This window comes from Anser brachyrhynchus, assembly GCF_964034855.1.
Source record: "Anser brachyrhynchus genome assembly, chromosome: 5".
In the NCBI taxonomy this organism is placed as follows: domain Eukaryota; kingdom Metazoa; phylum Chordata; class Aves; order Anseriformes; family Anatidae; genus Anser; species Anser brachyrhynchus.
Genome location: NC_137699.1, coordinates 33,293,714 through 33,307,577, shown reverse-complemented (window position 1 = coordinate 33,307,577; position 13,864 = coordinate 33,293,714). Strand labels below are relative to the sequence as shown.

The window sequence follows — 13,864 nt, the reverse complement described above, 5'->3', positions numbered from 1 at the left end:
TCTGTTGCTAAACTTTCTGCTTTCCTGCCAGCAGTCTCCATTTCAGTTATATATATATATATATATATATGTTATTCATCTATAAATTTGTGGACCAGCAAACAGGGAAATGTAAGATACAAAACATCCCTGTCATAATGACTACTGTTCATTTTCATACACGGTTAACTGAGGATCTTAAATGGAGAAGTTATAAAATTCACAGACCCTGTTAAGAAATTAGGTGCACCCAATTGCACAGTATAAGAGGACTTTCATCTAACAGACAATAATCCCCTCACAATGTGCATTGCCCATATACAATAATGATTTAGAAGCTTGCTATTAACATTCAAATTCTGAGATAAATGAATTAAGAGTCACCAGCCAATAGACACCAGGGGCATAATGGCCAAAGGTTTAAGATTCAAGTACCAGCACCAAAGGATTTTGAGAGGTTCTAATGAAAGTTCATCATTCAATTAATATGTCTTTGAAAACCTACATGTAAGCATTTAACCTTAAAAAACTGAGGTAGCTAGCAGTAACAAATGTGTCTATTCTCATGTATGTATGTGACTTATGACACAAACAGATGTTACCTTAATTGTGCACTAAGGCAGATCTGTACTAAAACAGAGCTGCATCCATGAGCCTGTACATGTGGAAGAGGCAAGAAGACTGTTTGTGTCCATGTAGTTCAATTTTACCTGCCTTGGGGCTGTCCAAGGGCCTGTCTGGGAGGCAAGTCAGGGCCTTCAAGTAGTATGCTTTCTTACTCTGCAAGAACCAGAACAGAGATTTGCCAGTTACTGTAGTAAGACAAAAACAGCCTGGAATAAAGCACTACAGACAAAAATTACTATTCATAAGATTATTTTTGTGTGTTTTGGTTTAATTTAAAACACATTTCCCTTATGTAAGTAAATAATTGTGGTTGAGAAAACATTCATTTGCATGACTAGAACCCCAAGGCCTGACAAAAAATAAGGGTAACTTTCGGCATGCTGATAGTACAATTGGTTCCTCATCTGGAAGAAGTAAACAAGCCTACTGTAACAGCAAGAGTACTCAAACTCAGTTTTCAGTTTCAGTGTGGTGATGATTTGCCCTTTTTGTCACACAACTGCAAGGAGAAACGTTCCAGCCTGGGAGACTGAGTTGGCCAGCAGCCACGTTTTGAATTAATTTGAACTTTTTCAGAGCAAAGAGTTCAACTTCTGGATGTGGCTGCATTATAGTAATCAAGTCCCAAGAGAATCCAGGCCAAATCTAATACACTGAGGCACAGTTTCACAGCAAGTTAAACGTGGCATTGGCAGCTATAACTACGTGGAACAGAAAATATACAACTTACTGTGCAACAAGTCAGCTTGGCAAGACGGCCTATTAACCAAAGACCGTTTAATCTCTTCTGTTTCAAACAGAAATTCCAAATTTTATGGGCTAAGTCGCCACGCAGGCTTTTAATAATCTGCATTCCCTTTATCATGAGAAACATCTGCAGGCCGGAAAATAAAAGAATAGCTGCTGCTGTCCTGCAGCCAAGCAGCCTCCTGGTGCGGTACCTGGCGGAGCTGCGGGAGCTGGGCCCCCCCTGGTGGACACCACTGGGTGGAGGTGAAGGTGTCCCGGCCTCCTGCAGCAAAGGGACAGCGGGGTCTGTCTGCTGTCGTGGTCGCTCCTGTCAGCTCCATTTGGCAGTTCAGCTGAGGCGTTTCTAAACTAGTCAGTTAAATGTCTTTAAGTGCCTTTCTCCCTCTCGTTCACCTCTGCTGGTGGCGCTCTCTGAGTAGTAAAGTCCTTTGGGTTGCTTCAGCTGGATATCGAAGGGCGGCACTCCAAATTACACCTGCCAATCTGTAGGTTCCTCCATAGCTTTCAGATCAAAACTTCCTCTTCCTCTTTTCCCATTAACCAGTTCAACAGCAAAGCCAAGACCAAACTGTTTTTATTTGATACAATTTTGTTTTATCTCAAATCTCTGTTTTATGCCTACAGTACCTGGAATTTCCAGGTATGCTCTAATATATTTGTTGGACAGGTGCAAACTGTAGTTTCAACGTTTTATATGGTTGTCTTTCTAATGTTCTTCAGTGCTTTAAAAAATAAATGTTTGAGGGGAAAACCCCTTTTATTTTTTCTTTTAGCTTTGTTCAGCTATTAATGAGTCTTACTTCCTTGAATAGCTCAGGCTCTTTCCCAATTTAATTGTGGAAGTCTTTACAGTGTGGGTTTGTCTATTAAACCAGAAAGAAAGCAAACTGTAATTGCAAAACCACAGAACTAACAAGATGATTCACAGGAACCAGTGGCACCTAGAGCTACACTCAGCAGTTGTTTTGGTCAAGCACCATAGGATATTTAGTTGTGAAGGCAGGCAAACATACACCAGGAGAAATACTGGCTGGGGTTAACTGGAATTTTACAGTTCAGCTGATTTCACGCTCTCCTGAACCAGCATCTTTGTCACCGGTTTAAGACCAGGAAAAAAAAAAAAAAAAAAGGAAGAAACAACAACTTGAGCGCAACCCAGTCAGTGTTATAAAATACACGGTGGGTCTTATTAACAATCAACAGTAGTTAGTGGGCAAAAATGCTGTACCAACTACAGCTGCTGTACTGGGGGGAGCAAGGCAGCGGCCTACAATGCCCTCAGGTGGCGGCCATACGCAGCGCCGCCCCGGCGCCGGGCAGGGGAAGGGGCAGGGAAATGGAGTCTCTGACAGCAGGGCGCCACGGACTACAAGTACCACAGTGCACCGCGCGGCAGGTAGCCGCAGGTTGCTCCCGGCAGGCTCCGTGCGCTACCCTGGGTAATGTAGTTTATCCCATGAGAGGCCCCCGGCAAGCTGGAGGCGGGGCTGGCGGCTCGGAGGACTACAACTCCCATCAGGCCGTGCGCCGCAGCGGGGCAGGAGGGCTGCTCCCGCCGCCGATAGTCGCGATTTGGGTGTCGTAGCGGGACGGCAGGGCCGGGTCTGTGCGCCATGGACAGCCGGTGCTACGGGTGTGCTCGCAAGTTCGGCGTCTTCAAGAAGGAGGCAAGTCCCTGCCGCGCGTCCCTCGCTGTGTCGCGACAAGCAGGCTGTCACCCGCCCGGCCCCGAGGGCCCGCCTTGTCGCGAGGGTCTGGTGGGGAGGAGGTGAAAAAGTTAGAGCCGGCCTCCCCTGGCAGCGGGGGCACCTCGCGGCACCGTCCCAAGCAAACACCAGCCTGACCCAGCTCTGCCTGTGGTGCTCCGCGTCCAGGTGACGGAGCCCCGCCCTGCCGGCTGCCTGTTAAACACAGAGTAATTAATTAATTAATTAATTAATGACAGCATTTTGTGTCCCCGCAGTGCGGCTGTGCGAGCTGCGGCCGGGCCTTCTGCTCCAGCTGCCTCAGCTTCAGCGCCGCCGTGCCCCGTTGTGGAGGTGGCCAGCAGAAGGTGTGCAAGCAGTGCCACGGAAAGCTGACGGGGTAAGGCGGGGGGAGGCCTTCCCCCAACGCGTTCTGCGATCCGGTGTTGCGTTGCGGGTTTCTGAGGGGGAGCCGTGCCTTGTACATGCGCAGGCACGCTGCCTGTGCCGTGGATTTCTAAGCCCCACCATAGCTGAACTGCTGTTAGGTGAGCTGTTCAGCCCAGAGACACGAACCACGGTTTGTGAGGCTGTTCTCTGTGGTGTCAGCATAGCCTGAAAGAACCACATTTAAATCTTCATGGATGGACCCTGAATATCTATAGGTGTCCTAGCTAGAAGAGACCAGGTTACGCACCACCGTGTGTTTGCCCACCCTTTTAAAAGGGAAGCCTTTTCAGAACTGTCGTCGTTCAGCAGCCTAACAATATTATCCAAGTATTACCTCTGAACAAACAGCATCTCAGCTACTCATTTTTGAGAGGTCCCTGCTATGTGTAGCCTGAAAACTTAAGTTTTGTAACATAAAATTGGTTTGCTTCTAAAAGAAAACAAAAATGCATATATAACCCATAGATTGTGTGCTGAAAACAAATTAATTCAGTAACAGTATTGATCACACATATGAACAAGTAACACAAGACCACAAAAGTACATGAGAACCCCTCTCTTTACCAATTCCTCCATGTTCTCTTCCTTTTGCGTTTCTTTTACCTCCCTTTCCTGCTTTTCTGCTATAGCAAGGAATTTACACCAGCAAGCAGGGAATTTTCTTGTTTTGCAGTCTAAACAAGAGCCTTGTATTGCACAGGTCTTTACTGCAAAAGCACTGGCTTGTGAAAATAGCATGAGCTGTTGATATCAGGTGCAAATACAGTATTCACAGTATTCCAGCTCTTAAAATTTCTGACTTCCCTTACTCCAAAGCTATTTAGAAAACAGCTCAGCCTTTTCCCATGTCTCTCTTGTTGATTTTTACCTTGTCTGTTTAATGTCAGTACTATAGAGTTACAACAGAAAAAAATTGTTGTCTGAGTGAATATCTGGTAGATAATATGCATAGACTGCAGTTCTGTAGGCTGCGCGGACTGAAGTTCTTCATGCAAACAGCTTTCACAACTGACACCTTGGAGCTGGAAAGTGGTCCAGTAAAGACATTGCCTTTGTTGTTATACAGGCCTTAGCACAGATGTGTTTGTAGCTGTGCCTTCTAAGAATAAATAAAATATGCTGCCCTTTGTAAGCGTGTAGTTTAGCAGGTCAGCGTGAACACAGAGAGAACACAGTTACTCAAGACATGATTGTGTTGTGCAGTGTTCAAGTGTCCTAGAAGATGTCATCTGTCATCGTGATACTAGTGGTTACATAATCATTTTTGTAATGTTTTATTTAGCTTATGCATTATATAATTCTGTTTGTTGCATGCCACAACCCCTTTCAGAGAGTTGTACACTTTGGAAGCTAATTACGCTGGGAGGCTCACCTAACTGCTCGCTCTCTGCTTGCTGAACTGGGATATGCGTGCTCTGAAAGATGAGGGTATTTCAGCCCTGCCTGGTGTCCGTATTAAACAATTCTTTGTTCAGATGCAAAACGTCAGGAACAAAGGACTAGAAGTGAAGTTCCATGCTGTCCAAAGCAGCTATATCATCTTAATGTCTTTCACCAGCTAATCATTCCCCATATTAATGAGGTTATGAACGGGACTGTACCAGGAGGTCAGTAAACATGTATACCGATCCCTCTTGGATTCAGAGAATAGATGATTGAAGCATATGGCGAAGCCTTGAATTCAGAGATGTCAATGATTTTGTCTTTCAGACAGGAACCTCAGAACAGTTCAGCAAAATGGTCGCCACCAGAAAACTACAAAAAGTGAGTTGCACTTGCCAGTCACACAGTTGTTTCTGCTGTAGAGTAATCGCAGAATGGTTGAGGTTGGAAGGGACCTCCAGAGATCATCTAGTCCAAGCGCCCTGCTCAAGCAGGGTCACCTAGATCATGTTCCAGGCCCTTTCATATTTCCCCATAGAGACCACCAAAAGTGGGGGGGGATTGTGTTGTGACGTGGGTGTTCACTTGATCAGAATTAGTTTAAAGATGGGCCTTTTGCTTTGTTGTTTGTTTCTTTTGTTGTGAAGGATATAGGGGACTCTTTTTACTTTTGAATAGACTCAAGAACAGCAGCCTGCCAGTATTTATCTGTGACTGGTTGTGCTTGGCTTGGAAACAGGAGCCTGGTGGTGAAATGTTCCCTGTCTCCTCAGAAATAGTGCCATGCCTACTACATTTATGAGCTATGGTTTGCCTTACCCTTGGCAGTACCTCGTTGTGCCAGGATGGGAGAGCCTGGTACAGGAATGAGCAGTTTCCATTCTCTTTTACATTGACATTCTTCACCTAGCCTGTTGGGCTCACAGAGAGTGTTTTCATATCTTAGGATTTAAACTCCCCTCTTTTCAATTGTGTTTTTTTCCATCCTTGTCACAGGCGTGTAGCAGCTTTTGAGGCTAAGCAAATGAAAGGAAAACAGAAGGCAGCTGCCAAATCCCCAGGTCAAGCTGACTCCAGATACCAGGGGCTCTCAAAAGAGGATAGAGCTATTGCAGAGAGACTGCAGAAGCTCAGAGAGGAAAGGAAACCCAGTAAGTTTTGAAGAGCACTGGAGATTCCCTGGGTGGGAATGCTGCTACTTGGTAAGCGTGGAACCAGGAGGGAGAGGGAAGTACTGGACACTCAGTGTCTGTCTTTTTAGGGAATTGAAGGGTTAAATATGATCAGAGCAGCCACATCTTGCTGCCACAGTGGCCAGGTTCCACAGTGGTTTTAATTTTTCACTTTGATTTTGTTCTTTGGGGCTTCTCTTGAAACTGCTTCTCAGTTTTGGGGCAGTATCTTACCCGTGAAATCACTTTCTTGTTTTCCATTGTTTGGGGTAAAAGTCTGTGTCAAACACAGTAGCAGCAGAATGAAATGAGTTATTTTTGGCCAAACCATTTTGCAGAAGTTTTCCTGTGGGTCATTGTGCTGGACCACTGTGGTACCAGTCTCTGTGGGATTATGTTCTGGCCAGCCTTGCCTCACAGAAGACAAAAAGGGACTCTGATCCCAGTCTACAATGGTCAGATCTGGGGCTGCCTCAGCGGGGTGCTTGTGGGAGAATAAACTTCTTAAAATGCTACATGGTCTCTAGAAGGGAAAGAAAAACTGCAAAGTGGTTACCTTGTTGCATAGGGGATTTTTTCAGCCTGATAGGCCTAGGGTTATGTTAAAGAGTGTGGGAGCAATGGACTGTACTGCCTAAATGGCACACATTTCTCTGCCTGTCCATGGTATCCCTAGTCAGCTGATTGCCAAATTAGGTTACAGTAACAATGGTCTCCTGGCTGGAATATAAAACGTGGAGGAGGCAGTGACTTGGGAGAAAAGGGTAGCGGTTAGCATTAGGGTAGTTTCTGAGTCGTTGCTGTATAATTCCTCCTTCAGATCAGGGGCTGAGGGAGGTTTTTGCTCTGGTGTTCAAAGCCTGATTCCAGAACAAAATACAATCTTACTGAAAACAAACGGCTTCAAGTTTTTTCTTAACAGAATAACCCCCTACCTTGGGTTATTCTGAATTGCAGAGTCCATCCCTTCTCAGGCTGAGATCGAAGCTAGGTTGGCTGCACTGAAGGAAGATTACCGGGGACCTGTTCCATCCATGCAGGAAATGGAGGACCGGTTGGCTGTCCTGCAAGGGAGACGTCCTCCTTCCCAGGCTCCCAGACCAGTAAGCTCCCCCATCTGTTTGGCCAGCAGTGTATTCTGAGCTGGCACAGTAATTCTTGTGTCCCAGCATGTTAGTCTTTCTTTGCCCTTCAGCTTTTTTGTGTCCAGGTAGCTCATTTTGCATCATTGCTTCAGTAGCAAATGGCTAACTTTTACCAGTATGCCGAATCAATTTCAGTGCTATATGTTCCTTTGCTTTTATGTCAAATATAGTTCATGTGTTGTTTTTAACAATAGATGCTAGCCTTTTTCTTCTCAACCCATTTGTGTACCTAAGTGGCGCGATACCTTTTCAAAGCTGTTTATTAGTGGTTTTGGGCTTATCCAGCCTGCCTTCTAGTTGTATCTCACAGTTGTTACTGTATCCCTTCTGAAGGAAATCCTGTTAATTATTCCAGAAATTGAAGCCCAGAGAGGTAAAGTGATTAGCCTGAGACCGAAGAGGAAGGAGTTGGATTTCTGCCTTCCGGGCTTATATGAATGATCTTGTCCCTGATAAATTGTTTCCTCATGCTCCTTTTTCAGCAGTGCTGCACATGCAGCTGTTCTCTTAGACCTCAGTGGGGCTGGTGGTTGGCACTGTTGAGAATGGGACCGTTTTTACTTTGGAGGTAGTGACAGAGCTGGGGCTGGGTTTCAGCAGCATCTACTCCTATATATTCAGCACCTCCTTGCCCTGTTTAGGTGATTACGTTTAGAGTTGTGGGCATTCAACAGCTCTGAGAATGAAGCCTTGAAAGTCTTGCATCAGATACCCATAAGCTGAGGCTCACAAAATCAGGAGATGCATCTTTTTATGCTGATTCTGCGTGGGATTGTATTGCTATCTGACTTTTCCATTGTTTGAGTAAGCTACTTTCCTCTCATTTGCTTTCTCCCATGCCCTCCTTGTTTCTCAGGTACATCGACCCCCTGATACCAGAAGTCTGACACAGCAAACAGATGACCTGTTAACTCAGCTGGCTGAGGAAGTTGCCATTGATGAGCATTACAGTCCAGGAGCCCAGCCTCAAGGTATCTATTTTGGATTCCAAAGATCTATTTCTTTCTATTAATGTATGTGCTATAGCGAGCAGGGAATATGTGTTGCCCTGTTTAGCTCACTTGTCCAGTTCATATCTTCCCCCTTATGACTCCCACATTGACTAAGAACAGCCATCTAGCTCCATGCTGGGTCTCATCATCTTTGCTTGAGAGGTGGTTCCATTTTCTCAGGGTTGTATTACTCAGGTTGCTTGTCTGTTTCTGTAAGGCCACACTTCCTATGGAGGAGCTGTTGCTACTCCTAATGTGTCTGTGCTCTGTTGTAAAACATCAGAATCTGGGATACCATTACCTTTCCAGCTGCAGTGCTTTCTCTGTAATCTCCCTGTAAAGTGCAGATTAGCTCACTTTCTTTTCTTCACGTACAGTGTGGATCCGGTTGTGTCATGCCTTCTCCCATTATTACCTGGATTAATGGAGAGCTTCAAGCTTCTCCCATGCTGTCTGTTGCTTTAGTGATGTTGGCTGTACCCAAGGAACACTGCTGCTGAGTCACCAGCACATTCTTTCTGCCTGTCTGTTTGCAGCTGCTAGTAGCCAAAACTTGAATGACCTAAATCGGGAAAGTGAAGATTATGCTTGCCATGCAAGTCTGGACCCAAAACAGCTAGAGGAAGAGAAGAATAAACTTCTGGCAGAGGCTGCTGCTGAGCTGCGAGATGAAAACACTAGGCAGGAAAAGATCTTAGAAGTTGCAAAGAGATTGGCAGTGCTCAGAGGTCAGGACCCAGAGAAAGGTGGGTAGCAGAGGAGAATACAGTCCCAAGAGAGGGACCAGGTTCCTGTGTCAGAGTAATTTCTCTTCTGAGAGGCTTTTATCCATTGAATTCATCTGTTCTTAAAGAAACAGACCGTTTTTGTTGCCTGTAAAGTAGTAAAGATTCATTCATCATGAAATCAGTATTAAAGATCTTAGCCTTAGCATCTTAACCTCAACTAAGACATCGAGGCTGGAACTGTAAGGATGGCCTGCTTTGTCTTGTACCTTTCTTTGAGATAACTCTTGCATGCTCTGTCTCTCATTCGTGCAGTTACATTGGAATCTTATAAACTCCCTGACAGTGATGAAGAATTGGATGAGGAGGAAGCCATTCGGAGAGTGCTAAAACAGGTCAGAAGTGGCGCCTGTGGCCTTGTTTATCTTCCTGTCAATCATTCCTGGTGTGTTTTTTTTTTTAACCTAGTGAGCATGCAAATTGTGTTTTTCTGTTCCTGGAGAGAGTCTCATTCCTTCCCCTCCTAGTGCTTTTCCAATGCTAGCTCCCATGCAGCGATTCAGCTACAGGAGATAGAAGACTTTTCTACCAGTCTGTTAAAGTTCTCTTTTTCATTCGTTGTTAGTGTCTCTTGTAGTGTGTGTCTTCTCTCCAGCCCTGCTCCCACTCTGCTTGTACTTCCTTACTTTGTTTTGTTTTTTTTTCCCCCACCCAGCTAGAACATGGATGATGAGATGTGGGCTGTTTAGCACAGCTTATGCCTCCATTTCTGTCTAAAATGTCTGTGAATTATTTTGCAGGCAGACATGAACTTTCTGTGCTCATGTTCCTGGCTGATGACACAGACCACATGTATGGTTAGCATGAAGTTGAGCATCTGCTGATAGCTGCACTGCAAAGCAGAGTATATTAGTTTAGGGCCCCTGCTGTCACACTAACTGTTCGCAATGTACACGCGGTATTCAGAGTGCAAGTAGAGCAAGCTCACAGCTGTCCAGAGAACACCAGACTGATGTGTTCAGTCATCTCCAGTTACTGCACGGGGGCAAGGAGAAGGGAGGGAGGTTTAGAGTCTAGAATGGGACTCCTGATTGTATTCGAAACAAGAGGCTTCTTTCTTTCTGTTACAACTAGCTCACAGAGGAAGTGGCCCTGGATGAAGCAAGTGGATTCAACATTCCTCCAGATCAGACCACCCAGCCAGGACCCTCACAACAGAACCTGTATAAGAAAACAAAGCAAAAGGTCAGTGGACTGGTCAGGATCTCTTGAAATGATGTGCTCTGGGGTCCCAGGAGAGTACAGCTCTGCAGCAAAAGTTTGATGTAGCCTAGGCTCAGTGCAGTGAAGGGAGGAAAAAAACAAAACAAACAAAAACAGCTTCTCCAAGGCAGACAAGCTGAGAAATCAAACATCTCAGGGGCGTCTGCATGGCTGACCAACCCTGAGCACAGCTGTGACTCATCCTTGCACTTTTAAAAGAAATTACTCACACCCTGGAATCCAATTCCTTTCAGGCTGGCTTTCTGCTGAATGGGATAGTGTCCTCTAAACCCAGAGAAGTCAATCAAAATCAGCCTGCCAGAGTGGATATCAGAAAAGGGATTTTTAACTCACCCATATAATTAGACCAAGAAGGCCATGGTCTAGTAGCATAGAGCCTGGAACAGGGTAAGTGGGAGGTTTGCCATTGCTTTCAGCATGTGCAGAATAGACTCTAGATAGTAATTGACCTTCTGTGTTCTCTTGAAACGTCAGGGGAAGGGATTAGCAACAAGATACCCTACACTCAGAATGGATTCCAGTCTGTTATGGAAGTACGTACACCTTCTCTAATGTATATGATGAGAATTAAATGGACCTGTGAGTCACAGACACCTGACAGTTCTGTCCCTGGTGGAAGAAATTATTTAATTGTAAGCATTGTTGCAAACAACCATCTCATAGGTATGCCAGCCACCTTGCACTTTTGGAATCACTGTTGTAAAAGCTAGTGCTATCTTACTGCTATTGTGTTAGGAAGCTGCCTTTGCCAGTGTTCAGGTGCTGTGTTTTGGTGTGCATATGGCTGTTCAGTTCTACAAAGTCTCTGTAAAGCACAAGGAGACAATGGATGACCTCGTGGATATGGTCCAGATTGTGATTTCAAAAGACCTTTTTGGCCCAACCTCAGGTGCAAATCAGTGGTAGGGGTATTTTGGCAAATCACTTTCTTTGTCCCTAAGTTTTCTTTCTGTAACATGGAGAAAATTGAAACCTCCATTTTTCCCACCTTCCCACAGCAGGAATTGTCTGTTACTTGGTATTGCTGTTGTGTCTCCCAGAAGATCTGGGCTTCAACCTTTAACACAGTCCAGGCGATGTGGGTGTGTGTTGCTGTAGACACTGAATTGAGGGTGTTTACCTTCCAGGCAATACAAACTCATAAGCAAATGCTAGTAGTATCTTGGGTGTTTATTTAACAGTCTAGATACGTACATACATGCATATGGAGCCTATCCTTGAGCTCTGGGCAAGTTCAAGTTCATCTTGACTTAGGATCAACTGAGAGTGAACATCCTTGGGCTATTTGATTTGCCACTGTGGCCATCATGCATTACAATGGAAGTACTGTATCTGTATTGTGTCTGCTGCGGTTTGAATTCCGTGTCTGTTTTCTTTGTGAATTAGAGCCAGACTCCAACCAACACAGCTCTTACCAAGACAGATGACAGTGATGAGGATGAATTACCCTGGTGCTGTATCTGCAATGAAGATGCTACTTTGCGTTGCCATGGCTGCGATGGGGATCTCTACTGCCAGCGCTGTTTTCGGTAAGTCTTGCAATCCCTCTTTATCTGAGGGGCAGGTCACAGGTAAGCTTCGCCAATTTTATTTGTTCTTCCTGTTGGGCAGAAGAACAGGAAGTAGGAAGGAAGATTCGAAGAACCCAGGTCTGAGCTGAATGACCAGTAGTTACCCCAGGCCTCGGGGACTAAACTGGCCCTGGGCAGCAATGCTCTGTCTGTTCTGCTCCAGCGCATGTTTGGGCACATTGTTTGGCCGATCTCTGGAGCAGCTGATGTGCGTGGGATGGGATAAGTGAGACCATTGTTTAGTGACTTCTGCGACTTTTTAATGACGTTGATGAGTAATCTAGGCTGGATTCTCACAAGAGGGGAGATCAGACAGTATAAATTTCTGAGGATTTTCTTAGGTTGAGACCCTGAAGTCTTAAACCATATTTAAAATGTCAGGTTGTTGAAATATATGGAGAAACTTCTCTTCCTCAGTTGGGCCTAAACACCCCTAACTTGATTTTTGACAAAATGTTGCTGTCTCAGATTTGGAGGGTTAATTCCCTTGAATACAAAGTTATTCATCACAGCCTGAGTGGCTTCTCTTTTTTTATGCCTTGAAAGTATTGAGTAGTTGGCTGTGTTCTCATTACTTCTGGATGACATTTAGATAGCAAGATGTTAAGGATCTGGTTGGGAAAGTAAGGGATGCTTTTATGTGTATTCTCTCATTTCCTGCAAAGGGGTTTTATAGAGAGATGAGAATGGAAAACTTACTAAAATGGTAAGTAAACATACAACTGGCAATATCAGATGACTTAAAAACAAAACAAGCAAACAAATTTCAGCCAAACGTCTATAAAAGCAGAACCAGCGGTGTGTTAGGTGAGTGAGCGTATCAGTCGTATGCTGGAGATGCAAGCTTGTGTCTTACTCACCACTGCCTGCTTCTCAACATGGTTAAGACGGCTGCCAGTACACTGCATTTTAGCCATGACAGTTATTTTTCAGAGCTCTATGGAGCAGACTGTCATTTTGGCTGTTGTCATAGGAGTTGCTAACATGCCTGTGAATCACAAACATGGTGCTGAAAGTAAGCTACCAATTACTGGAATCTCTCAAAGAGGGAAGGAGGCAGAGAGGACTTCTGTCATTTCCCATACCAGCAGGCAAGGATGAACAGAGCTTTTCATAACGTACATCAGAGGCTTCTGCTCCAAATGTCTCAAGTAACCAGTCCACGTGACTGCCAGTGGGGTCCTATCAGTTAGGCCTTGGGATAGGTTTCTTATAGGGCAGCTAGGAGGCATCCTGTGCAGTGATTAAAGGTGAGTTTTCCTGCCTGGGTGTTTACTGCTAACTGCAGTTTGTGTTTGCTTCTTAGGGAAGGCCACGATGAGTTTGACCTGAAGGACCACCACACTTCCCGCTATCATCTTCCTCGCAAGTAGAGGTGATCACATTCTTCATGGGCAGAAAAGGAGATGGAGAACGGGAAAAGAGGGAGTCGGCCAGAGGGGAAGACGCCAACTGGATTTGCAGCCAAAATGGGTGATGTTTTGGACAGTAAAAGGATGTGCTGTAATCTGAGAGAGGCTTGGAGGGCGTGTATCGTTGTCCTCACAAACGCAACCAGAAAAGTGCTGGGTTTGCCATGCCTGTTTGGGATAAATAAGGACTTGATGTGAGGAAGTGGATATGCATCTATATATTTATAGATAAAGTAAGGCGATGTGGGTAGCAGTAAAGATGTATGGTTAAGGCAGTGCTGGCTGATAAGTAACTTCCTGCTTTTGCTAACTTACACATTGGTTCACAAGGCAGCAAAGCACTTTGCACTAAGAAACTGTCTACATCGTGGTCGTGTGTGATGAGAATTTCCAAAACATAATAAAAACTATTTACAGAGGCCTGTGTTTAAAGTCTCAACTGGGAATGCTTGATAGTTCTTTACAAAGTGTCACCCTCCTGTGATATCTCAGTCCTTCTGTCAAGCGGCTCAGGGGAAGATAGTGAGGATCATGAAGTCACAAAAAATGTTTCTGTGGTGTTGCTGGGAAGGTGCAGAGGAGTTACGGTTACTCTGCCTTGATGAGCAGTGTTGCTCCTGTACTTGAAATGAAGGATGCTTTGTAAAGGTAATCTGCTCCAAATGCACTGCATGGTGATCTGCAGTGGC

The 13,864-nt window shown here is 45.0% G+C and overlaps 1 protein-coding gene across 3 annotated transcripts; it reads left to right on the top strand.

The window, feature by feature from the left end:
- Window positions 1-2,835: 2,835 nt before the first annotated feature.
- ZFYVE19 (zinc finger FYVE-type containing 19) lies at window positions 2,836-13,593 on the top strand. Of its 3 annotated transcripts, XM_080593464.1 has the most exons (11): window positions 2,836-3,023; window positions 3,320-3,441; window positions 5,202-5,255; window positions 5,871-6,025; window positions 7,004-7,149; window positions 8,048-8,162; window positions 8,720-8,929; window positions 9,224-9,303; window positions 10,043-10,153; window positions 11,579-11,721; window positions 13,070-13,593. In XM_080593464.1, exons 1-11 carry the CDS (start codon window positions 2,970-2,972, stop codon window positions 13,134-13,136), a joined length of 1,257 nt encoding a protein of 418 aa, XP_080449590.1. In that variant the 5' UTR covers window positions 2,836-2,969; the 3' UTR covers window positions 13,137-13,593. The 3 variants fall into 3 exon arrangements, with proteins under 3 accessions (XP_080449590.1, XP_080449591.1, XP_080449592.1); XM_080593465.1 differs by lacking the exons at window positions 11,579-11,721; window positions 13,070-13,593 and adding an exon at window positions 10,426-10,572; XM_080593466.1 differs by lacking the exons at window positions 2,836-3,023; window positions 3,320-3,441 and adding an exon at window positions 5,062-5,098 and having other exon boundaries at window positions 5,177-5,255.
- The last annotated feature ends 271 nt before the right edge of the window (window positions 13,594-13,864 follow it).